Below are 25457 nucleotides of genomic sequence, written 5' to 3'. Positions count from 1 at the left end.
AGTTATACCGACTATGTTGTATGGAGCATAGTATTGGCCGGTCAAGAACTCTCATACCCAGAAGCTAAAAGTATCTGAGATTCGGATGTTGAGGTGGATGTGTGGGTATACCCTGTTGGATAAGATTAGGAATGAAGTTATTCGGAAAAAGGTAGGAGGGGCCCCTGTAGAGGATAGGATGCGGGAGGCGAGGTTGAGATGGTTCGGGCATGTTAAGAGGAGAAGTATAGAAGCCCCAGTTTGGAGGTGCGAGCGGTTAGCCTCGGTGGGTAGCAGACGGGGTAGAGGTAGGCCTAAGAAGTCTTGGGGAGAGGTTATTAGGCATGCCATGGCGCAACTAGAGCTGATCGAGGACACGACCATAAACAAGAGGGTGTTGAGGTCAAAGATAAGGGTAGAAGGTTCGTAGGTAGTCGAGCATTTCTCTTTGTCTTACTCAGTTCGCTAGCATTAAAGTTAGTATGATATCGTTTATCCATAGATGGCTATTACTACCTAGAGTTTGACTGCATTCTTTGATTAAAATTTATTTCATCTTGATGTTATTCCTATTTGTTGTAATTACCTTTTCTTTTTCATTCGTTCTCTAGCCGAGAGTCTATCGGAAACAGTCTCTCTGCCTTTTCAGGGGTAGGGGTAAGGTTGCGTACATCTTACCCTCCCCAGACCCCACTTGTGAGAAACTACTTAATTTGTTATTGTTGTTTTTGTTGTTGTATTTTATATCATAAGTTCAAAAATTTCTCTTTTTTCTTAAATAGATTAAATTGAAACGGCGGAAGTATATATTAGTCAAACTCTAAAAAGTAAAAAATGAAAACCTAAAAACAACAAAGCTTTGAAAAAAGTTAAATGTAAAAACCTGGTGACCCTACAAAAGTCAAAACAAAGTTGGTAGATTTCACGACGGGGCCACAAAGGTTGTTGGATCTTTCCTGCATTCTTCCCTTTGTAGCCGTACATCACCCACCACCTCTCACCAACTCTCCTCATCTTCTTCTACCTATATACCTCTCAACCCTCCTTTCTCTTCATCCCCTGTATCCATTTTCACAAACCCTTCTCCTAACACCTTCCATTTCTTGATACATTGTTTCTTTCCCAGTTAAACAATGAAGGTAATTGACAAAATTCACGAATCAGCCAAAACTGATAGAGTAGTCTTCTCCTTTGAATTCTTTCCCCCCAAAACTGAAGATGGGGTTGATAATTTGTTCGAAAGAATGGAAAGAATGGTGTCACATAATCCTTCTTTCTGTGATATTACATGGGGTGCAGGTAATAATTTTTATTTCATTTTCTTTTTGTTTATTGGTGGCTTGACATGAACTTAAATGGAGAAACATGATCAATGAGGATTCATAGTTGCGGATCCACGATTCTTAGTTTATGAGTTTCAAGTTAATATACAATAATAACTGGTTCACAGTCAAATATTTATAGGTATTTAGCGGATATCTTGATACATATATAGGGGTATAGGCGAAAGCTATTGGATTCACGTGAACCCATACGTAACAATGTGGATCTGCCCCCGACTTATTTGGTACTAATGCGTAGTTGTTGTTGTACACGGGGTGCAGGTGGATCAACAGCAGATCTGACACTTGAGATTGCAAACAGAATGCAGAACATGGTTTGTGTTGAAACCATGATGCATTTGACTTGTACAAATATGCCTGTTGAGAAAATTGATCATGCCCTTGAAACTATCAAGTCTAATGGGATCCAAAATGTTCTTGCTCTTCGTGGCGATCCTCCTCATGGACAAGATAAGTTTGTTCAAGTTGAAGGTGGTTTTGCCTGTGCCTTAGATCTGGTAATTCCTCATGTCCTATCCAATTGCGTGGATCCAAGACTTAAATTTGATGGATGTAGCCTTTAGGTTCTTATATTGAACCCTGTTTCAGTTTCGAAATTATGAGTTCAAAAATTTAGTTGAAATTTTGGTAATATCTATCTATGTTCTACTTTGAAAATACTGGCTAAGTTGAACGCGTTGACTACATGGTCCATCCGTCAATGTTTGCAATAGTTTCAACTGAATACATTGATATTAGCTTCTTGAAACTTGTACACATGAAAAACAATGGAACTTTATATATTTGATGGCCACGTCTACTGTGAATCCAAATCCTGCAATCGGGTTAGGTTTATTATTTGTAGTCTTTGATCTGGGATTTGATTGATTAGTCTCATTCAATAATTCTTCTTGAACACATTGTTTGCCGCAATTTTAAGTGAACATATTGCTTTAGCTTGAAACATGTGGACATAAGGAAAAAATTGGAACTTTATATATATGATGGCCACATCTACTCTGAACTCATTGAATCTAGATCCTGAATCCTACTTACACTCATTATTTGTAGTCTTTGACCTGGGATCTGATTGACTTGTATCATACAGTTATTCTACTACTATTACTACTACTACTACTACTACTACTGGTACACAGAGGCGGATCTAGGATTTCTAGTAAATGGGTGCACTACTAAAAAAAGGAGGAAAAAATGTATTAAGTGGGAATTGATCCTTATTCCTCTTGCTAAATAACTCAACTGCAGCATTCAACCTTCTTAAAGCATGGGTGCCAACAGTTAACATTGTAACCAATTTTAGAAGATATATACATAAAATATCTAATTTTATGGAGACCATGAGTTCACGTTCCCCATAATCCCCCTATGAATCCGCCCTTGCTGGTACAACAGTTGTGTTAATATTTGATTGATTTGGTCTTCCTTCGCAGGTAAAGCACATGCGGGCCAAGTATGGAGACTACTTCGGGATAACTGTCGCAGGTTACCCAGGTTGGTTACCAATTTCTTGGGATTTTTGGTGTATTTACTTGCTCCATTTATTTCAATTTCTACAACACTCTTTCCATTTTGGAATGGTCTTAAATGGTTGTTACTATTATACTTGTATCCTACTTTCACAACTTCAAGAATTCATTCATTAAATAATTCAAAATTTAAACTTTGAAAAAATTAAACTTTTATTTTTCTCCGTCAATCTAACTATCGAACCATTATCTTAATATATTGTTTCACTATTGCTAATATACGATATAATTCATACTTTAAACCCCATGTCTAGTCAAATACTGGTATATAAAATGGAACAACGGAAATTATAACTAAAGTTTCTCCCATTTCAATTTTTTTTTGTTTCGTTTTTTACTGCGGATTATGATTTTCTTCTATACAAATTTTGATAAATTTGAGGTTTTTCTTCGGTTCCTATGCTGTTATTGACTGTGTGATTGCTTCTCAGAGGCACATCCTGATGTTATACCTGCTAATGGAATAGCTACACAAGAGACATATGAAAATGACCTTGCCTATCTAAAAAAGAAGGTAGTTATTCCCAACATTACGCTTCATCTTCGGGTGAATATGATGTATGTTGCATTAATCTGCTGTGAAGAAGAAAAATGGAGTGCTTTTTTCGCTTTTAAGTTTCTGATACTTATGCAAACTCACCTTCTTCAGGTTGATGCTGGAGCTGATCTCATTGTAACTCAACTCTTCTATGATACTGACATTTTCCTCAAGTTTGTCAATGATTGTCGTCAAATTGGGATAACTTGTCCTATTGTCCCGGGAATCATGCCCATCAACAATTATAAGGGCTTCTTGCGCATGACTGGTTTTTGCAAAACCAAGGTATTCCCTTATTAGAGTATGATCTTTTTCTAAGTGTTAATTTATGTGTCTATATGTGGGCTCAAAATATTGCTTTATACATATATCGATGCATGATAATGCCAACAATCTTGAAATGTGATATTACAGAATATTCTGTTAGGTACTATCCTATTGGTGCCTTTATCTTGTATAATGTTATGAAACCTTTAAGGTTTAAGAAGCTTTGTGATATCTGGGCCCTTGAACCCAAAAAAAGGAGTACTTAGGTTGCAGCATCGCTCGCTGGTGAAGATGTTTGGTTTAGTGCTATATGTAGACATGCTAATTGGAAGCTCATTTTACTCTGACCAAATGTTTTAGATCCAACATTTTTCTTCTTGATGTTTCTTAGGTTAACCGCATGCACATGTTCTGGTGAGTATCCATTTATTCTGTATATACTTGGTGACGCTTTTGTGATCCGTTGTTGTATTTTTTATGTTCAGTAAAAATGATGTCTTTGATTAAGACACAAGTTGATTGTCTCCGTCTTGGATGTTTAGCTTCTCCTGCATTGCAGATGCTCATTTATCCTTCTTAATGACATTATAGATCCCAGCAGAGATTACAGCTGCCTTGGAACCGATTAAGGATAACGAAGAAGCTGTCAAAGCTTACGGAATTCACCAAGCGACTGAAATGTGCAAGAAGATTTTGGCCACTGGCATTAAGACCTTGCATCTTTATACATTAAACATGGAGAAATCAGCACTAGCCATTTTGATGGTTATTTCTCTTACCTTGTATATTGTTGCTTTAAAATAAAATGAAATAGCGGTATAATTTCAGAAATAGCATTAATTTTGCTTACAGTTGCGAGTTGTTTGTGATATGTAGAATCTTGGATTGATAGAAGAGTCCAAAATTTCAAGGCCATTACCTTGGAGGCGTCCTACAAATGTTTTCCGTGTTAAAGAAGATGTCCGTCCTATATTCTGGTATGTCGAGATACAAATCAATATCAAAATATTGCTCCTTGTTGTGATTAGCAGCTGATCTGTTATTTGCATTGATGTTAGGGCCAACCGTCCGAAGAGCTACATTTCAAGGACCATTGGTTGGGATGAGTATCCACATGGCAGATGGGGCAATGCTCAAAATCCATCATATGGAGCACTTAGCGATTATCAGGTGATTGCCACAGATTGAGATCATACTTTTCGGTGTCTAAGGGGTCGTTTGGTAGGATGCATTAGATAAAATAATGCATGCATTAGCTTTGTGTGTTAATAATACCTTGTTTGGTATACTTTTTGAACCTATGCATTAGTTACGCAAGCATTAGTTATACACCCTATTTGATATTATCCTATGTATAACTAATGCATTGGAAACCATGGTATTAACAATGCAATGGGGTTTAATGCATGCATTAGCTTTTAGACCAAATTGCCCTTCAAAATTTATGCTTGATTAAAATATACTATTATGTTAATGCAAGTTTGATGTAAAGTTTGATACTAAAATTTCTTCCGCTATTTATATCTATATTCCGCCAATTTCTTCATTGTAAATTTATAAATTTGTACTCTACTACTACGTACTGGAATGCACTTGTAATCAACTCATTTTTCATTTATTTTTTTAATTCAAACTTTCTTTGCCTAATAATCCAAGAAAGTGGGAAATAATATTTATATCCCTAGTATATAAATAAATACTTGGCATATTTCCTTTTTTATAAATAAATATTCAGTTCTATATTACAATATAGGTAGACAAATGAAATAATTTTTCTTAAACCTTTTTCATATAAAAACATTTCTCAACATAAGTTTCTTTTAAAAAGATAAAGTGATAGACTGGTTATGTGGGTATTTTTGTACACAAATAATTCTTTTAGAAATTGTACAATGCTTTAATACATCAAACCAAACAATGGATAAGAAATATGTCAGCATAACTAATGCTAGCATAACTAATACCAGCATTACTAATATACCATATTCAGCATTATTCTTATGCACCCTACCAAATGACCCCTAAGTGTCTTAACTAGTTGAAGAATACTAAGAGTAATAGTTATGAGGTAAAACAAAAGATAGTATAGGATACCACGTAATCCTGGAGCATTGCTGAAGCCCCTTTGTTCTGTTTCCTTTTTAGTCATATTGCTATAACATGTATAAAGTCTGTTGGGGCAAGATGAATAAGGATTTTATTCATTCCGCTTGACTTGTGGAGCTTTAACCTTGTTTGAGGCTAAAGTAGGCCAAACAAAGTCATAGTAATATAATTATTTGAGTAAAGTCCAATGAGAACTGTCTGTTTCCTGGGCTGGGCTAATCAGACTACGTACATATACACTACTTGAATTCTCAATTTAGATGCTACATAGTTGGTTCTCATCCTTCGAAGACTACGGGTGCAATAGGAGTATCCGACAAAAGGATCACCCTAAGATGATCATTTAGCTCATTTACTATTGTTTCTAAGCTTTTATTTCTACCTAATTAAGCTATGCTGTTTATTCCTGCACATCTTTTTGGTTTCATCATCCATCTTGGGAAACTTTGCTCAACATTATTTAGATATGATAATTTCCTTCTTAAATCAAACCAAAATAAGTATAAATTGAAGATACAAACCACCAACTTCGTGCATTTGGTCTAGAGTGTTTTAGTTACCTCGGTTACCTCTGATATACCTTCCTTGTTACTCTCCAACAGTTCATGAGGGCACGTTCACGTGATAAGAAACTTCAAGAGGAATGGGCTGTTGCTCTCAATAGTGTGGAAGACATCTATGAGGTATGATTTTGAGTTACACTGAACTTATTGTCAAAATCGGACTCATTTCCAAGTCCTAACGGAATTTTCACATCATCAGAGATTTATGAACTGCTGTCTTGGGAAGCTGAGAAGTTGTCCTTGGTCTGAGTTAGATGGGCTTCAGCCAGAGACGAAGATCATCGATGAACATTTGGGTAACATAAACACGAAAGGTTTCCTGACTATTAACAGCCAACCAGCAGTTAATGGAGCAAAATCTGATGCTCCTTCTATTGGTAAGTTTGATGCTCAAACTTCTCATCTGTATGCAAGGACGATTAATTTGTTCTTTTACTTACAAATGACTGTAGCTATATCTTTTTATTTCAAATTCCAGATGTCCAAACGTTTTTTCTGAAAATTCTTACCTTGTTAGAGCTCCTCGTTCCTTACTACCTTGTTTTAGATGTGGTGGGTACAACGTTATCTGTTCACCACTGTCAACATCCCTCCACCCTTAGCTGCCTACTGCTTGTGGATTTGATTGCAGAGTTTTGGTTGGTGACATCACCCATTGTTAATGATCTAACTAGGTTGCCGGTGGACCCATTTAAAAACTAAAATTCTTTGTAAGGGGCATCTTTTTTCTTTTTGGATGCCAGAGAAATCCATTGTTTCAGCTTCAAAACTCGGGGATAATGGTCCTGCTCCTCTACCCATCTCCAATTAAATGACAGAATTGGTGCAACAACCGTGTTTCGGATCCTGACAATTGTCAACCACACATCCCCGTGCTTGACCACCTTTGGGCTGAACCAAAGCCATGGGGCTTATGGGGGCATCTTTCTTTGTTTTTTATCTCAAGACTTCTCTAAGAAACTCTGGTTGCGAGCCGTGGGTAACTGTCCACCTATGTCTGGCCAGTCAATTGCCAACTGGCAGCAACCATAAGATACTCTTTTGCTTGGACCATAATGAAGTAGTGTTCGTCCATGAGTGATGGACATAGATCAGATTTATTTTGTTTGGTTTTGGGGGGGGGGGGGGGGGTTGAAGGTGGGGAGAGGTGCCTATACTTCGGGTCACTGTTGTCTAGCTGTGGAAGAAATACAATAATCTACCTTATCTTTTTCTTCCCGTTGATTCCCCCGACTATCAAGCTGCAATTCTTTCTAACAAGTGGCTGAGAGTTAGCAAGCAACCTTGGCCTATTGGCAGCAACCTTGGCCTATTGGCAGGAGGTTCACTGTCCCCCTCCTTTCCAGTCCAGCCGCAGTACGGCACCTGAACTCGAAGCTACGATCAGATCTGATTGGATCTGGTCTTTGGTTGATGAATTAAGACTGCCCCTCCATCTGAATGAAAGCCCGAGGGAATATGAAAGCTACCTAGAGGATCTTGGAAACAAGGCACACAGGCCCCTGAGCTGAGCTCCTTTAGTTTTTCATTGTAACTGCAGATGTTTACCCTTGAGGGGCCAATCTCTTAGCTAACCTCCAAACAGGGAATGCCCCATGTCTCCGCTTCTCAAGTGTGATCAAGTCTTTTGATATACTTCCCGCGCTTACTCTGTTCAATTGATTTGATACTTGAGAAACAAACACAAGGCTACAACAGGTAAAACTTAACTAATAGTGCAGGAGTCCTATGTTTGACAATAAATGAGAGGTAAAATGTAGGTTCTAATTGTCAAAAAAGTAGTAATTGTTGGAGGCCCAAAGTATTGTTTCCTCATGTGTTGACACTTATTTTCACAATGCTTAGTTTTCGTTAGCTAGTTGGTGTTTTTTCCTCTTTTCTACTTATCGAGAGGGTGGGGATCCTAAGGCATTGAAACTTCTTTGCTAAGACCTTCCTGGCCTATTATTATGGAAACTTGATCAAGATATGCCAGTTTTAAACCCATCGTTGCTTCATGAAACCAGAAGTCCCTAAATGCCTGATGGGAAATAACTAATAATGCAAAATCCTTTATGGGCTGCAAAGTACTTTTATGCCACATCCTGCTTCACATTTCAAGGATGCTCTATCTACCCTTACTTTTCTTGCCATTGCCACTAGTTAACTCCATGTTGTCGATTAGTGCCTACTTTTGATTACTAGAACATCATGTTTTTGTCCTAAAATGTATGCTGATTCCTTCATAACTCGTGAATAATATAAATGCATGACGTCTTGCCGGATCTGATTATATTAGCTTTCCTGTTTTGCTTAGCTTTTTGACTTCTTTTTTACAGGATGGGGCGGCCCTGGTGGATATGTTTATCAAAAGGCATACTTGGAGTTCTTTTGCTCTCGCGAAAAGTTGAATGCTCTTGTCGAAAAATGCAAAGCTTTCCCCTTCCTTACCTATATGGCTGTGAACAAGGAAGGAAACTGGATTTCCAATGCCAACCAAACCGATATCAATGCAGTGACATGGGGAGTTTTCCCAGGTAAGGAGATTGTACAACCAACGGTGGTCGATCCCGCCAGCTTCATGGTGTGGAAGGATGAGGCATTTGAAATCTGGTCAAGAGGTTGGGCTCAATTATACCAAGAGAGTGATCCATCAAGAAAATTGCTTGAACAAGTACGTTCACACACTTGCTCTTTCCTGATCAAAGAATTTGTCCCTTTTCCATTCATCCTAATTTGTGATGTATGTTTGCTGAGTTAATTTCACGGATGCTCATCCAATTCTCAGTTTATTGCACCAAAATCATAAAACTAATAACGGAATCAACTATGCATAATATTACAAAAAATAAACAAATGCTGGAAAATGCTAAATCTGTTCTTGCAAACACAAGGTGGCTGCTACTTTTGCAGGTCACCTTACATAATATTCTAGCACCACACCAAAAAAAGAACCGGAAAACATATATTCACACCCAACCGAATACCTGATCTCTTTCATTATATGTCATGTCATGGGTTTTTTTAGTGTCAAAAGATTGTTTTCCAAAATATTTTCCAGTGGTGCCACGCCGATTATTTAAGGTGAGTTGCTGATGTGACAAACTTACATGTCAATTTTATACATGTGGCGTCCTACTTGCATTTTTTCGAGATCAAATCTAACATTTTCCGGCGTTTATTAAATTCCAATGATATATAAGCATAGTTGTCTTCTTTTATTGTTGCAAAAATAGTTTTATGACTTTGACGGACCATTGGTGAAACTATCCCTTCTGTGTTCTTGAACGGCTAATAAAATGGCTTCTTCATTTTGTTCACAGGTTCAGAACAGTTACTTCTTGGTTAGCCTTGTCGACAACGATTACATCAATGGAGATTTGTTTGCCATCTTCAAGGATATCTGAATGTAGCAGCCATACAGAGCTCCTAATTATTTATTTACTCACAATGAGGTTTCTTCTTTGGATTTGAGTACAAGGTTATGATTGTTGTTTTATGTTCCTGTAACAGGAATAATTCACTGGGAATCTGTTCCCTTCATTTTTTAACTGCAAGTTTGATATACATTGTTCCTCAAGTCTTTTACAACAATTATGAGCAAACACTCCCCTCCTCCCCTGAGCATCTGTATACAATTCTTAGTTTAGATGTCTAAATATATAGACATGGCATTATTCTTCCAGATATAATTGTTAAAGTTGAATATTTTTACTTTGCGTTTTTGTAAGGCACAAAACTAATACAACAACAACCAATCTAGTGTAATTAGGGTCTGTGGAGGATAGTGCATACACAACTTTAGCCCTACCTATATATATATATATATATATATATATATATATATATATATATATATATATATAGGGAATGTTGTTTTTGCAAACATGAATCGAATTTTTTTTTCACAATTTTTACGCAAAATTGTATCTTTATCCCGGAGCCTCGAAGGAAAGAAAAATCGTTCTTTGCTTTGACTTTGATGAAAAATTTTCAGTTAAAATGGATTGGTCGTACCTATCCAATAATGGAATATGGATTATGACTGACTCGCTATTCACTCGGTTTTTGGGTCATAATCGTTATGTAGGAGAGATGGCCGAGTGGTTGAAGGCGTAGCATTGGAACTGCTATGTAGGCTTTTGTTTACCGAGGGTTCGAATCCCTCTCTTTCCGTACCTTCGCTTAATTCACCAATTTTACTAACAACAAGGGCTCAAATAGCAATGGATACCATTATTCCAACAGCTAGACCCTTACTTTGATCTAAAGATATAGATTCTCAATTCCTAATTGCTGTGACGCGTAAAATAGAATACTAAAAAATAATCATAATCAAAATACTGGAAAGAAAAGAGTAGACAAGGAATGAAAATGGATCCTTGGTCTATGATAAAAAAATGGGGGAAATCCAGATCAAACTCGGATTTATCTTACTTAACCTTAGGTAAATTTTATTTCATATATGATAATTTACACTTATATATATATGACAAGCGTTGATGATTTATTCTCAACTGTTCATTACATCGCTCGAATGCTTGATCGGTGAATAAATAAGAAAATAAATCTTGATGTTTAAGTGACTAGATGCTCCGGTATAATGAGTGACTAGATGCTCCAAGATGTTTACAATCGACGGAGTCTTGAATATTTTATTTGAATATTTTATTCTCGATCACCTTATTAGTACTTTGCTCGGAGTGGATCAATGTTCTAGCATTTTGTTATTAATGGATGATCCAGTCAAATTTCTTTTAGCTGAAATAAAATTTGTGTTTGCTTACAGCATTATTCTGGAGTAGTGACTACTTGAGTTGAGTTGAGATCTCAAAAGTGATTTATTGGATCAGTTAGTGACTGAATCTGTCAAAGATAGTCATTGACCCTTCTCCCATTTATGGGCCAAGTACAAGTGGAAATCAGATGCGTTTCACAATTTACATTGCTGCCTAATGGTCTATTGGTTTTCTGGAGTATTCTATTGTCAAATTCAAAAGTTTGTTCAACACAACAATATTAACTGTTGGGCTTTATCTAGTATTTTAGATTGGGTGGGACGAACACTGAATAATTATTATTATTATACAAAAAAAAAAAAAACAATATAGTTTGTACTACTATAAAGTTGGATCCATTTTATTGGTAATTGGAATTTAGCGTTTTCCTATAGACACGTGTTTGTACACAAACACGTGTATCATCCCTATCAATGAGCAGCTCTCTTCTTAAAGTTCTGGAGTCTAATTTACCATCCATTCTTCTGTCCAACGCCATGGGCCATGACTACAGAGGTTTGCCTTCGAGTTTAATTTGCTGACGTCTCTTTTTTTCCTGAGTTTTCTTATGTTCTTTCTCTATTTAATCATTCAGTAACGGACCTTTGTTGAGTCTCTGTTACTTCTCATTTTTTGTCCAGTTTTTTCATTTTTCATTTTTTTGACTTCTCTCTGTAACTTTGTTTCATTTGCAGACACATAAGATACATTCATGCATAATTTTGGATATTTGATGAATACAAATCTTATTTTTGGGCAATCAAACATACTCCCCTTTTTCCCTCTTCAATTTTTGGGGATTTTATTTCTCCATTTTTCTGTTTATCTTTCCGAATTTATATTCACTTTATTCCTTCTGGTTTTTTCTACTTTTCCCCTTAATATTGATTAACATATGAACATTACGGTTGTTTGCGTTCTAATATATTATTCTCTCAGCTTATAATAAAAAGGTTAAGACAAGATATTGCGTTTAATATGGGTGTAGTCAGGCTCCTTTCTTCTCCTTTGACTTAAGTTTTTAGTTGTAGTAATTATGGTAGTGTTTACTGTTCAAAAGTTTTGAAAGCTCAAAGATTGTAAGTATTGGAGCAAGCAAGAGCAAGATAAATGATTTACCAATTTAACGACCTGATTAGAAATGACTTAAATGACAAAATACTGAACTATAATAGTATCCATTACATTCTTTTTGGATCTTATTAATTGAGATATTCGATCCACCCCAAGTGTTTGATGAAAACTAAATAATAGTTTATTATTTTTTTCGTTTGACTGATGTTCTACAACATATACTCATCTATCATTCATAATTCGAGAGGTACATTATTTACATCTATTGGATAGTATTGATAAGCAATATTTATGGGGCATGTGTATTTCTGTTAAAATATTGCCTCAATTTATCTCTTATCAAACGAAAAAAATTGACGCTATTTGTCGAACTCTCCTTTCAAGAAAATTAAAAATAACTTTATTTTTTCTCAATTGGGTGTTGTATGAAAAATTAATTGAGCTGAGAATATGGACATAATTGATTAGGTGGGTATTAAATATAAATGTGTAGTAGATTTTTTGGCGACAACCAAGTCACGAGAGGAAGAACATAGAATACTATTCAGTAATATGTCTATGATATACACAACAAATGCGTCTTGGCTAACAAATATTTAATTATTTTAATTGCAGAATAAGCTTGATCCCGGGGTTGAGAGATGAAGAAATAGGTGAAAGAAGGAAAATTATAACCGAGAAGACCTATCCATAAATAAGGTTTGCCGGTTTCTTACTATTATATATGTGAGTATTTACCTAAAATAGAGTTGTACTCAAATTACCTTTTGATGCCAAATGTCCATTTAAGTGGTTTTTCCTAACCTATTGGTTGAGAAGTTCTCAGTCATAATCTTCAAAAATGACAAGGTTATGGTGATGAATATTTCCCAATGTCTTAACGTCCCTTTCAAAATCTTCCTGAAACTTAAAGCAAGTTTTTTTTTGATTCATAGGTCTCTGTGTTCAGATATCAGGTCCGAATCCAGTTGCTCTACGGACACCAAGGTTGACATCACATGAATTTGAGATTTCTAGCTAATGAATGGAACTTACTTGCATTAACGTTAGAAGATATATTTGTGTTTTGTACAAAAAGTAATGGTACATAAAATACATTTTGTATGTACAGCTCTAATGCAATGGCAATTAAGATACTAGCCTTTACTGAAAAACTTTAGGTAGATTTGTATACCAAATGAATCATGTTTGGCCCAACCTTGCTAGTTGTAATTAAAGTAGAAGATAGAGAAAATACTCAAGTATGTGTCCTGAGTAGATTATCTACTCATGTCATGACCTTAATCTGACCACTTTACAAATGATGAAATAGAGGTATCTAATCTAACTAGAAGCATCTCCTAACTAGTAGAGGCGGAACCATCTCCTATCAATCTCCACTTGTGACTTTTGTCCACTCAAACACTACGACCAGGGGCGAAGCTATGTAGGGTGGTCAACTGGTCAACTGATCATCTTTTGTCGAAACATTATACTATGTATAAGGTAAAATATTATTTATTATTGATTAAAAATAGATTTTGAACACTCTTGTATAGCCCATTGGCGAATTTGAACACCCTTATTAAATTTTCTGGCTTCGCCATTGCTACCAGTTGCCCGCTGATCCCGCAACTCGGCGTTGTTTGTGCAAATGACTCGAATTTTTGGACAGTGAATATGAGATACTTCAAGTTAGTTAGGCTTGGTAAAATATCCACACATCTATATCATGAATCTCTAATTAATAACTTTTGTTCCTTGTGTTGAATGCTCAAATACTTTGGACAGTACAACCACATGTAATAAGCACAAAGACTCATATTCACCAACTACTCACAATTACCTAGAATATCGACAAGGCTATTGCTTATCGTCAGGGGCGAAGCTATATTACACCAAGGGTGGTCAACTCCACCAAGGGTGGTGGAGTTGACCACCCTTCGTCGAAAAATTATATTATACGTATAAGATAAAATATTACTTGTTATTGATTAAAAATAGACTTTGAATACTCTTGCAGCAAATGTTTGAACACCCTTATTGAATTTTCTGGCTTCGTCACTGCTTATAGTACACAACCCGAATTTTAGGGTTTTTACAATAACGCAACCTTTTAAATAGTGAGCATCAGCTAATATATATCCATTTAGCTAAACCGCTTGAACAAATCTTCCCTGGAATATATATAACGCTTTTCCAATTATAATACATTCCTGAATTCAATGAATAAATCCACCCTCCAGAATTTTTAACACAAGAAAGCGAAATCCCTTGGAGTTTATTTCATTTTTAAAAGTTGCATCGTAACATGTAACAAGAGCATGTCCAAAATGATGAAAATGAAACAATTCAACATTAACACCGTGTGATGATAGAAACTTGTCCACAATCGACAGTTTTTTCTTACGTTACAAGGAATAATGCCTGCCATATTATAATTAAAATCATTATTACCACCAACGTTTACATAAAAAAAAAAAAAGCGAGATAAGAGCCTAGCTTTTATGTATAATCTAAAGGTTTTGGTAATTGGTACTGGAAAAAGGTTTCTTTTTATTTTGTTTCCCTCTACCTATAGGACACTTTCACATTACTATCTCTCTAGATCTTCTTTTAACCCTAAATATTTTTTATAACTCTCCATTTACTCCCTTTCTTTCGTTTTATGTGGCATGTACTTGTGTAGGTCAAATTACTTAATTTGTAGTGTAAATTTGGACATAAGCTTTTTAGTAAGTTTCTTTGACATAAAATTCATATATTTAAAAGCTAAACAAAAAGTATTATAAGCGACAATTGGAGTAAATTTCATGGATAATATGTAAATTAATGTTTTGTTGTACACAAGTACCTAAACTTAATACTGCAATTGCCCGCAGTATACCTATATACAGTGGCGAAGCTAGTAATTTACTCAAGGGTATTCAAATTTGAAAGAAGTGAAAAAAAATTCCGACAAAGAGTGTTCAATATGTGTTATATACCTCTAAAACGTAATATTTTATCTATATACACAGTGTAATTTTTTGACGAAGCGTGATCAACTGACCACCCTTGTAATCATGTGGCTTCGCTTCTGCCTGTGTATAATAAAAAATAGCAGTCACCGCCTCACTCGAAATATCATATTTCCGCTAACTTCCATGAAAATTTACTTTTAAAACCCATGTTTTTCATATTACCCATTTTTTAAAATCAACTACATTAATTTTCAAGATTAAGTGATTTTACTGAGTGAAAATATGCATTAATACCGAATTAGCTTAAATAGAGATTGTCTTTATATGGTAATAGAATGTCTTTATTAGGTTGGTTAAAAATAATATATACTACTCCATCGTGTGCGCTATATATGTACAATATTTTTTCCTTTTGAATTTAAATTATATCTACCGATATTTTTGATAGAGTAACTTACTGATATAGTGGGTGATATTATTATTCCACTGGTATTCCTAATACACAGTAAATAAAAACTGAATAAAAAGACAAATGAGAGAAATTACAATGTGAAAATGCGCCATTCTCAATTATAATTTTCTTGGAAGATGATGTACAATTGGAAATCCTAGTAACTAGGAGCACAAAAAATGATACTTTAAGAGAATACAAAAAGTGTGTTTTTATATAGAGTAAGGTTTTGGAAGAGGCAAATCCTTGATAATGCCACACAAGATATCATTGTCTGGCATGTTATACTCATCTTTCAAAGAGCAAGATGGGGAAAGAACACTAAAGTAGAGTTGGTGGCCCAAATATTGCCTCTCTAATGAATTGGACCTTAGGTTCCAAAGCCCAGCATTGTCAAGAGTTGTCATAATTGCAGCCCAAGAGTTTGGGTAGACTTGGATTGTGTTCCTGCTCACTGCATCAAGTAAGTTGTAGTTTTGCCTCCTCTCTGGTTTCCATCTCCCTGCTTCAATCCTGCATGTGACATGTCATATTCCATTAGTTGAGTTTTAGGAAGAAAAAAAATTAGGAGACAACATAAGAGCTTTTAGGATACTTTAAAGAGGCTCAAAAGTATGGACGGATTTCATATTTAGGTCAATCGATCGTGCACAATTCAACATGATCGACGAGAATTCATATAGTCGACTCCAACTACTTTGGAATGAGATTATTGATGTTGTTTGGAGAGGCTCGAAAATATAGGTATACTTTAAAGAGGCTCGAAAATATAGGAAGATTTTATTTTGGGTCAGTCGATCAATGAGAATTCATATAGTCGACTCCAATGATATTATTGATGTTGTTTGGAGAGGCTCGAAAATATAGGCTGACTTCAAAGAGGCTCGAAAATATAGACGGATTTGGTATTTTAAGTCAGTTGATCGTGCACAATTCGACATGATGAATGAGAATTCATATAGTCGACTCCAACTTGCTTGAAATGAGACTATTGTTATTTGGAGAGGCTCGAAAACATAGGTTGATTTGCAATTTTAGGTCTTTGATGTATATTTTAACGATGAGTATGCACTAAATATGTATGTATGCATGATGTCTATTGTATATGTGACCTTAAAGAAGTGGCCAGCATTCCCTACCAAAAAGTTACCTGATACCTCCGTCTAAAAATTGAACTCAAATTTAAATTTTATATTCAACTCATCTCAAGCTTCGTATGGTCCACATTCTATATGGCGTTGACATTTATAACTGCCAACCTAATAGCTTCTTTTTTTTTTTTTTTTTGGCCAACCTAATATTATTTCAAAATAGGTTTAATAGATACTTAGTAGTTTTCATTTGAGCAAAACGAAAGTGATGTTTAGAAGAAGAAAGTTGGGGGTACTCACGCAACAGCAAAGAAGTTGTAACCAGCCAAGTGCCAAGATTGAACACTCTTCTCATGGTTCTCAAGTATGATTTCCACAAAATTGCGGTATGTAGCATTAACCACATTAGGTGCGAGAGTGATCTTTTCATTACCACTTGGAGCTATATACTCATCCTTAATCAAGTCATACTTGAACACTTTGTCTGCAACACCATAGAGCTCAGCCAACTTAATTGGAGTTGTAGGATCCACATGTGAGACGCCGTTGATGGCGTATCGACGTTTTCCATCGACATCCCCGGCCGTGCTCACCAACCTGATCGTACGCGTGATGTTGATTTGGCCGTAGTGGTAACTTCCTTGTGGATTAGGCCTAGCTGCACTTGCTGTCAAATTCCAACGGAATGAGCGGAATTGGTTTAGAGACCATTCCCATCCTTCTGGGGCCTTTGGCAATTCAGGTGAAGCAGGATCTTTAATTAAGTAATTAAAATCGTGTGAGGTAAACATTTTTAACATTGTATTAGAGCATGTATACAACGTCCTAGGTTCATTTCATTGTCATCCAAAAGCAAAAAATATGTTAACGTGTTTGACTCATGAAAAAGAATCGAATATACACTTAAATGGGCGCATTCTGAAATAATATAACTAAGTAATTGGCAATGTTACTACTAGAAATCTTTGGATTTTCCACGGATGTCCTTGTCAGAAAGTCATGGGTAATTTGTAATTTCTCACGACTATTCATTTCAAATAATTTTCAACGGATTTTCTTGATAATTCTTTCTATTAATATGTTTTCTCTAACATTTTAAACTTTTAGATGAGATGGTCAGACAATTCAACATTACCATTGGTATAACGGATGGTGGCAGTGGCGATATGGGGTTCCTTCGTAAAGCGCGAAGAAGCCACGAGGAAATAGTCCTTGGGTTCTTGATCAGCAGTCACCAAAACGGATAAACATTGTCCCAAGTGAATATCCAATGATTCATACATGTTTTGAACTGTATGAGATCCTTCCATTTCTACCAATTTCATTGTATGGCCTTGGAATCTTACATTAATAGAATCCTTCATCCCAACATTGCAAAACCTGTACCTATATGTCTTTCCAGAGACCATAGAAAACATAGGCTCGTCCTTTCCATCTCCTTTCCCATTTTTACCATTAATAATAATTCCTTCTGGCCTTCCTATCGAACGTCCTTCATCTAAAATACTTCTCAATGTTTTATGACTTTTAGTGTACCAATCACTAACAAAAACAGAGAATTCTTCCTCAGGGGAATCAAATGGGACGGGAATTAACAAGCGACTATGGATACTTATAGGACCATAGCCACCAGTCGCACGATGTAACGCGGTGGTGGGATAATAGTAATAGCTTCCAATTTGGTCCTTGACCTGGAAATGGTATGTGAAATTTTTTCCAGGAAGGATTGGACAATTTGTGCCTAAGGTACCTTCTTGCCACGAGTTTTTCCTCTGTTGGATTCCGTTCCATGTAAGAAGGAATGGCTCGTCCAATTGGTTGAACACATTGACAACTATGTTATTATTGGATGTGCAATTAATTTTAGGTCCGGGGAATTGACCGTTGATTAAAATGACTTGTTGAGGCACGCCAAGGGGAGAAATAGTTCCATAAGTGACATTCCAATCAAAAAATAAGTATGGATCCTCTCCATGTACCTTTACCAAGCAAGAAAATAGCAAAAGAAGAACAAAATTTAGTCTATCCATGTTCTTCTTTTCTTGTAAATGTTCTCTCACTTTTTTCCTCGTTTGAGTCTAACATATAAAAACCATATAAAGTTTATATGTTGATGAGAGGAATTAAGGACAACCTAGGACAAGTTGACGTTTTGTTGGAAAAAAAATACTTTGCTCTTTATATATACGCTACGTGAGGTTACAAGAAAAAGACAGCCATCTAAATTTCATGCGTAACCCGGAAGTACCGTTTGCTCTTGTTTTTTGCCAATTGCTCGTCTTGCGCTATACCTTTCTTTATTGTTTTTTAAGGGGAAAATATAATATTGGCCGGTCGATCAAAATTAACTGCATTTGCTAGCCAAAAAGTATATAAAGTATGTATATTTTATGTACAAAATACACACACACACACACATATATATACATTTTGTCGGCTATTATTTTTAGAAGTGACTAAAAGTATACATTTCTCATTTTTTTCTTAATGCGGGGAGGATACATAGTTACACACACACACACACACACACACACACACACACACACATATATATATATATATATATATATATATATATATATATATATATATATATATATATATATATGTCGGCTATTATTTTTAGGAGTGACTAAAAGTATATATTTCTCTTTTTTTTTCTTAATGCCGGGGAGGATACATTTGGAAGCTAAGGGTTAAGTCGAACCAAATAAATTTGACAAGCTTTGTATATGTTGTTAAGAAATCTATTAAATAAGTCTAAATAGTAAATTTTGGACTTTGGTACCTCAAATGGTCAGTCAGTTTCGGGGCATTCCGAACCCATAAAGTTCAAATCTTGAATTCGTCTTTGCTAAACACCATAATGAATATTTAAATTGAGTTTTCCTTGCGTAAAAATCAAATCTATAATTACAAGGAAAAAAATACAAATTAAAAGAGTGAATTTTGTACCTTGAAAATGAAAACTATACAAAATTTGAAAACATTGATTATAACTATTGAAATTAGGCTTCCGAAATAAAGTTATTTTGAGCTACAACTTTTCGACTCCAACGTCATGTTACTTTCTTGTTTTCACTATGTGCAAATAATAGATGATTCAAAAAAAAAAAAAATGAAGTTTTTGTACTTAAAATTATTTAAGAACTGCAAATTAGTCTGTATTGAAGAAGTTATTCTTTCTATAAAAAATTAAGTTATATATTTCTGATTGAACGTAGTGTCTTTGTTTTATCTTGTGAAAGTTTAACTTAATGCATATAGATAAAGATTATTGGAGTTGCAGTCTAAGTTTTGTTATTATTCTTTACCCCCCAAAAAAAAAATATATATATATATATACACACTAATATATAGATGCGATTTATGTATTTAACCATTGATGTAAGTCTCGAATCTAAGCAAAATCCTTCCTCTTTTCCCCCATTTCCCTTTCTCACTAGACACGTAGCTCAATCCGACTTCTAAAGAAAATTAAATAAAAAATTCTTGGTGAAGAAAGTCAATAAATTTTCAAATTGTGTTATTAATATTTTGATACATAAACTGCATCAATCTATTATATATTAAGTATGCTTTAGTTTAAAGTGTTGTATCAAATGAATATTTTTTGCGATCTGTCAAATCGGCTCCAAGTACACATTTATAGAGAACAAACTTACTCACCCATTATTTACGCCATACCACATTAATTTATGATGATAAAACGGTAAAATTAAGGTAAACTTTGCATTAATTAATCATGTGAAATAAAATTGCATATAAATGACATCCTTGTGACGTATTCATAGGTGTACGTATGGAATGTTGGATCACCAAAAGTCTTGGCACCAAGTACTCCTCAATCTTTAACTAGAGATTTCAAGTTTGAGTTCTGAAATAAAATTACAATTTGGTAGGAGCATTTTATTTTTCGGCACGAATCCAAATTAATCTTACCTCAAATCGGGGTACCAGACGAGAACCAACAAATAAATATGGGATCTTTACATAAATAGCTGGACATGCTCATTATTTATCTTTTCTAGTCGGTATATATAAATTACTGTACATAATTCTACATGTATTATATATCTGTCGGTTATGTTTGATTCTTCAAAAAATATGGAATATTGTGGTACATCTTGCACCGTTCAATATACAATAACTAAAGTAGGGGTGTTCGTCGGTTGGTTGTCACGCCCCGAACCTAGGAGCGAGACAAGCACCCGGTGCCTCACCTAACCTGGCGTACCAAATTGCGACTAAGGGACTCTGAACACATAATGTCATACTTTGGCCATGGGGCCACCTTGCAAGACAATTTGCGAAGCAAAATATAAAACTGAATGGAAACTAGCGCTAACTAAACATCAATATAAAGCTAGGCTGAAAAGGCCGTCATAGCTACTACAGCTGACAAACCACCAAATTATACATACCAGGCCTACAAACCCAACATACTGCACTAACCAACAGGATATGTCTACAAGTCTCTACTGATAGATATATTGTGATCGGAACAGGGCCCCGACCTACCCATATTATATATATAAATACATACATAAGATGCACACAAAAACCTAGACCCGATAACTCCGAAGGATGTGGAGCTTACCGATCAGGCTAAACTCTGGAAACACCTACTGAGGAGGTCTACTCGTCTGTCTATCTGAACCTGCATGCATGAAATGCAGCGTCCCCGAAAAAGGGACGTCAGTACGAAATAATGTACCGAGTATGTAAGGCAATAACATAACTGAAAATCGAAACTGAACTGATAATATAATAACTGGAAGTAACTGGGAGTCAAAGATGATCTGGAGATATACTTACCTGCTGATAGTGACTAAACTCCTTCAATATAGTAAGTAAAATAAATGTCCGGCCATATAAGGCTCGGTACGTGTAAATGCTCGGCCGTAGTAGGCTCGCTCATAGGCGCTCGGCCATACTGGGCTCTGTATCTCGGCCATCCTGGGCTCGCTCATAGGCGCTCGGCCACAGTAGGCTCGGTATATGTAACTTACCATCTGATCAGAGGTTGCCCAATAGGGGCCTGCCCACCGATTATAGCTCGATGGTGGTGAAAATAGTGTAATACTGTATATATATATATAGACCCTCTATATATATATAGAGCATATATATATAGACCCTCTGCTCTCTTGACTGAATAAAGACAAAACTAAACTGAATATGAAGTCCCGATAAGGAATAATATTGTAACTTATGAGACTAGAATAATGTGAATAAATTCATGAATACGAACTTCTCTTTATGTCTCATTATTAACACATGTAGCTATGAGATCATGCCAAAATGAAGGAAGGGCTTAGCCTTAACATACCTTATCACAATCTTTCCAATCACCAAGTTGAACTCACCTCTTTGCACCTTAATCTACAAGAATAATAATAATGCTATCGTTAAGTTACGAAAGGTACAACTATCGCACAACGAACGACAAACTTATTTTGTATTCAAACGGACAACATCTCCCCTATAATCCTTACTTCCTCCAAATTCAAGATAACACCAACAATACAAGAACAGAACAATAACAACATATATACATCATATTCCAGCCCTATATACACCATCAAATACTACAAAACAGCCCAACACACCCCAATCTCTTCGTACACAAAACGACCACCGTAGTAGTGTCAAACGACCCGAAAATGTTATGACGAACGACCAGCCAACCACCCTACATTTATATGGTGTTTATAAACCCCCTTCCTCCTCCAAAACTCCACAAAATAGTAGTAAAACACGCAGCCCAACAGCAACACAAAACAGTCCACAAAACAGTCCGCTACAAGTGAATAACTCGAACTCACGGCTTCCGATCACCGTCCCGTGAGTTCTTACAAGTATAGAACGACTTACCATGAATTTACAGAAGAAAAATTGGATGAAAGAGAGCAGTAAACTCACCTTATTTGTTGGATAACTCAGCTCTTATCTTGGTTCTTCAAACTCTAGGTTTTACCTCCAATTAGAACTTGAAAGGGAGAGAAAATCAATTAGGGTTTGTGGGAAATTTTTGGGAGGATTCTTTGCAGAGCTTATGTCTGGTTATTATGCTCTATTTTAAGTCTAATATATGAAGAAAATAGGCCCTTAAAAGGCCTCTTTGGACGACCCGAAATGGCCCATTTTTGGGCTTTCATTTAAGCAAGTAGGTGACACACCTACTTGTCACCTAGCAGCTTGCGCAGTATCGCAAAAATGCACATATCTCTCTACTCCGATGTCGTATTGACAAATGGTTTAATGCGTTGGAAAATAGACTCATAGATCTTTAATTTGATGGGTGGAACACCCCATAACTCTAAGTATATTGGGAGAAAATTGCAGTTACATTTGACCCAAAGTTTCAGTAAAACTTATGAATGTAACTTGTGATGACTTTCATCGACTTTTGTTCCACAACTCGCTTGACTTCAAAACATAACACACGGATGTCATACGACTAATATAAATCATAACATAATCTCCTTATCATGTTAATCACCCTAGTCTCACCCCAAAGGTACATGTTATAACATTTCCAACTTGTCGACTTTCGACGAAATATTGTTTTATTTAATTGCTTTAGCTTTTGAACTGTCCAACCCTCTTTGTACTTGTTGTTCATGATCTTCAATATTTGTAACCTTAGAGGTAACATGATTAACTTACTTTATATACTTTTAAATATTATCTCATTTTTTGTCCTACATTAGTTTGGTTACGACACACTTTTACGTACGAAAATATAGGGTGTAACATCACTCCCCCCTTGGGAACATTCGTCCTCGAATGTTTACTCTTAGAGACTTTGGAAAATTTTGCCAAAGTATCCTTCGTACACTAGGTTAAAACCAACCTGCACATAGCCAGAAAACATATTATGCATGCCACACATGGCCAATCTTTATAAATAGCAGCAATTTGCCTCACCGACCGTAAATTATAAATATTGAAAGTGAAAAATAAAAGCTTACCTGATGACCTGCTAGCCTACATAGAGCTATGTTGTAGCGTTCCATCTCGAACCATATCTTCAGTTTGAAATAGGTGGGGGTATTTAGACTTCATTTCTTCCTCCGATTCCCACGTCATCTCTTCTACATTCTTGCTCCTCCATAAAACCTTTACTGAAGCTACCTCCTTATTTCGTAGATTGCGGATTTGTCTGTCTAGGATGGCAACTGGAATTTCCTCGTATGACAAGTCCTCTGTAATCTGTACATCATCCGTGGGCACCACTCGGGTAGGATTGCCAATGCACTTCCGTAGTATAGATACGTGAAAAACCGGATGGACAGACTCCAATTCTGAGGGCAACTCTAACTCATAAGCTACTTGGCCCACTCTTCGAATGATCCTATAAGGCCCAATATACCGTGGACTAAGCTTGCCTTTCTTGCCAAACCTCATCACGCCTTTCATAGGTGATACCTTTAAGAATACCCAGTCATTAATCCTGAACTCTTAAGTCTCGTCGCCGCACGTCAGAATATGACTTCTGACGACTCTGAGCTGTCAACAGTCACTCCCGGATAATCTTTACTTTCTCTATGGCCTGCTGAATCAGGTCTGGCCCATGTAACCCAGATTCTCCAACATCAAACCACCCTATAGGAGATCTACACTTACGCCCATACAAAGCCTCGTACGGAGCCATCTGGATACTGGAGTGGTAACTGTTATTATATGCAAACTCGATAAGAGGTAGATGTTCATCCCAACTTCTTTTAAAATCCAACACACATACTCGTAACATATCCTCGAGCGTCTGAATTGTGCGCTCGGCTTGTCCATCAGTCTGTGGATGAAAAGCTGTGCTGAGATTCACCTGAGTCCCTAGACCTCTCTGAAATGACCTCCAAAAATGTGCTGTAAACTGAGCCCCACGGTCAGATATAATAGAAACTGGTACTCCGTGTAGCCGCACTATCTCCTTAATATATAACTTTGCATAATCTTCTACTGTATATATAGATCTGACTGATAGGAAGTGAGCTGATTTCATGAGCCTATCGACTATCACCCATATGGAATCGAACTTACGATTAGAACGAGGTAAACCCGTGATAAAGTCCATGTTTATCACCTCCCATTTCCATGTCGGGATCTCTATAGTCTGCATTATCCCTCCAGGCTTCTGGTGCTCTACCTTCACTTGCTGGCAACTAGTACATTGGGCGACAAACTCAGCAATGTTCTTCTTCATATCGTTCCACCAGTACACATCCTTAATGTCATGATACATCTTCGTCGACCCAGGATGGATGGAATACCATGAATAATGTGCCTCTGACATAATCCTGTCTCGTAGCCCTGCTACATCTGGAACACACAAACGACCCCTATATCTGAGAACCCCATCTCCCTTTAGCTCTAACAGTGGCTTCTTCTGCTGCGGAACTCGCTCTCTCAGCTCGACCAACTCTGGGTCCTCGTACTGCCTTTCCTTGACTTCCGCTATGAGGGATGATTTTGTAGTGTTTTGGAGTACAACTCCACCATCCTCAGAATCTACTAACCGAACCCCCAACGAAGACAATTGATGAATCTCTCTAGCTAATTGTCTTTTCTTGGGCTCTACATATGCTAAGCTACCCATAGATCGGCGACTTAAGGCATCTGCTACAACATTAGCTTTCCCTGGATGGTAGAGAATGTTAACATCGTAATCTTTCAATAACTCAAGCCATCGCCTCTGTCGCAAATTCAACTCTTTCTGCTTGAAGATATATTGTAGGCTTTTATGATCAGTAAATACATCAACATGAACACCATATAAATAATGCCGCCATATCTTAAGTGCATGGACAACCGTAG

At 36.3% G+C, this 25457-nt stretch overlaps 2 protein-coding genes, 1 long non-coding RNA gene and 1 other non-coding gene across 4 annotated transcripts; 3 read left to right on the top strand and 1 right to left on the bottom strand.

Annotated features, from left to right (window-relative positions):
* Positions 1–977: 977 nt before the first annotated feature.
* LOC104095889 (probable methylenetetrahydrofolate reductase (NADH)) lies at positions 978–9986 on the top strand. Its single transcript, XM_009602134.4, has 12 exons — positions 978–1278; positions 1584–1819; positions 2753–2813; positions 3280–3362; positions 3498–3671; positions 4245–4418; positions 4530–4630; positions 4712–4823; positions 6362–6442; positions 6522–6699; positions 8641–8975; positions 9625–9986. The coding sequence occupies exons 1-12, from the start codon at positions 1113–1115 to the stop codon at positions 9706–9708; spliced, it is 1785 nt and encodes a 594-aa protein (XP_009600429.1). The 5' UTR covers positions 978–1112; the 3' UTR covers positions 9709–9986.
* A 404-nt stretch (positions 9987–10390) lies between these two features.
* Positions 10391–10477, top strand: TRNAS-GGA (transfer RNA serine (anticodon GGA)). The gene has a single exon. It is a non-coding gene; the product is annotated as a tRNA-Ser (tRNA).
* Positions 10478–11469: 992 nt separating this feature from the next.
* LOC104095888 (uncharacterized) lies at positions 11470–13307 on the top strand. Its single transcript, XR_011407725.1, has 3 exons — positions 11470–11595; positions 12769–12879; positions 13089–13307. It is a non-coding gene; the product is annotated as an uncharacterized lncRNA (long non-coding RNA).
* A 2330-nt stretch (positions 13308–15637) lies between these two features.
* LOC104095887 (L-ascorbate oxidase homolog) lies at positions 15638–18799 on the bottom strand. Its single transcript, XM_009602131.4, has 3 exons — positions 17773–18799; positions 16938–17391; positions 15638–16059 (listed from the first exon to the last, which is right to left on the bottom strand). The coding sequence occupies exons 1-3, from the start codon at positions 18665–18667 to the stop codon at positions 15759–15761; spliced, it is 1650 nt and encodes a 549-aa protein (XP_009600426.1). The 5' UTR covers positions 18668–18799; the 3' UTR covers positions 15638–15758.
* Between the last annotated feature and the right edge of the window lie 6658 nt (positions 18800–25457).

This window comes from Nicotiana tomentosiformis, chromosome 5, assembly GCF_000390325.3.
Source record: "Nicotiana tomentosiformis chromosome 5, ASM39032v3, whole genome shotgun sequence".
NCBI lineage: Eukaryota > Viridiplantae > Streptophyta > Magnoliopsida > Solanales > Solanaceae > Nicotiana > Nicotiana tomentosiformis.
The sequence above is the reverse complement of the archived record's forward strand: the minus strand, read 5'-3'. Positions and strand labels throughout refer to the sequence as shown.

Coding starts and splice junctions, on each gene's coding strand:
- LOC104095887 (XM_009602131.4), bottom strand. CDS start 18,667: ATGGATAGACTAAATTTTGTTCTTCTTTTGCTATTTTCTTGCTTGGTA. Junction 17,392..17,772: donor CACCATCCGTTATACCAATG/GTAATGTTGAAT, acceptor ACTTAATTAAAG/ATCCTGCTTCACCTGAATTG. Junction 16,060..16,937: donor TACAACTTCTTTGCTGTTGC/GTGAGTACCCCC, acceptor TGTCACATGCAG/GATTGAAGCAGGGAGATGGA.
- LOC104095889 (XM_009602134.4), top strand. CDS start 1,113: ATGAAGGTAATTGACAAAATTCACGAATCAGCCAAAACTGATAGAGTA. Junction 4,419..4,529: donor CAGCACTAGCCATTTTGATG/GTTATTTCTCTT, acceptor TGTGATATGTAG/AATCTTGGATTGATAGAAGA. Junction 6,700..8,640: donor ATCTGATGCTCCTTCTATTG/GTAAGTTTGATG, acceptor TCTTTTTTACAG/GATGGGGCGGCCCTGGTGGA.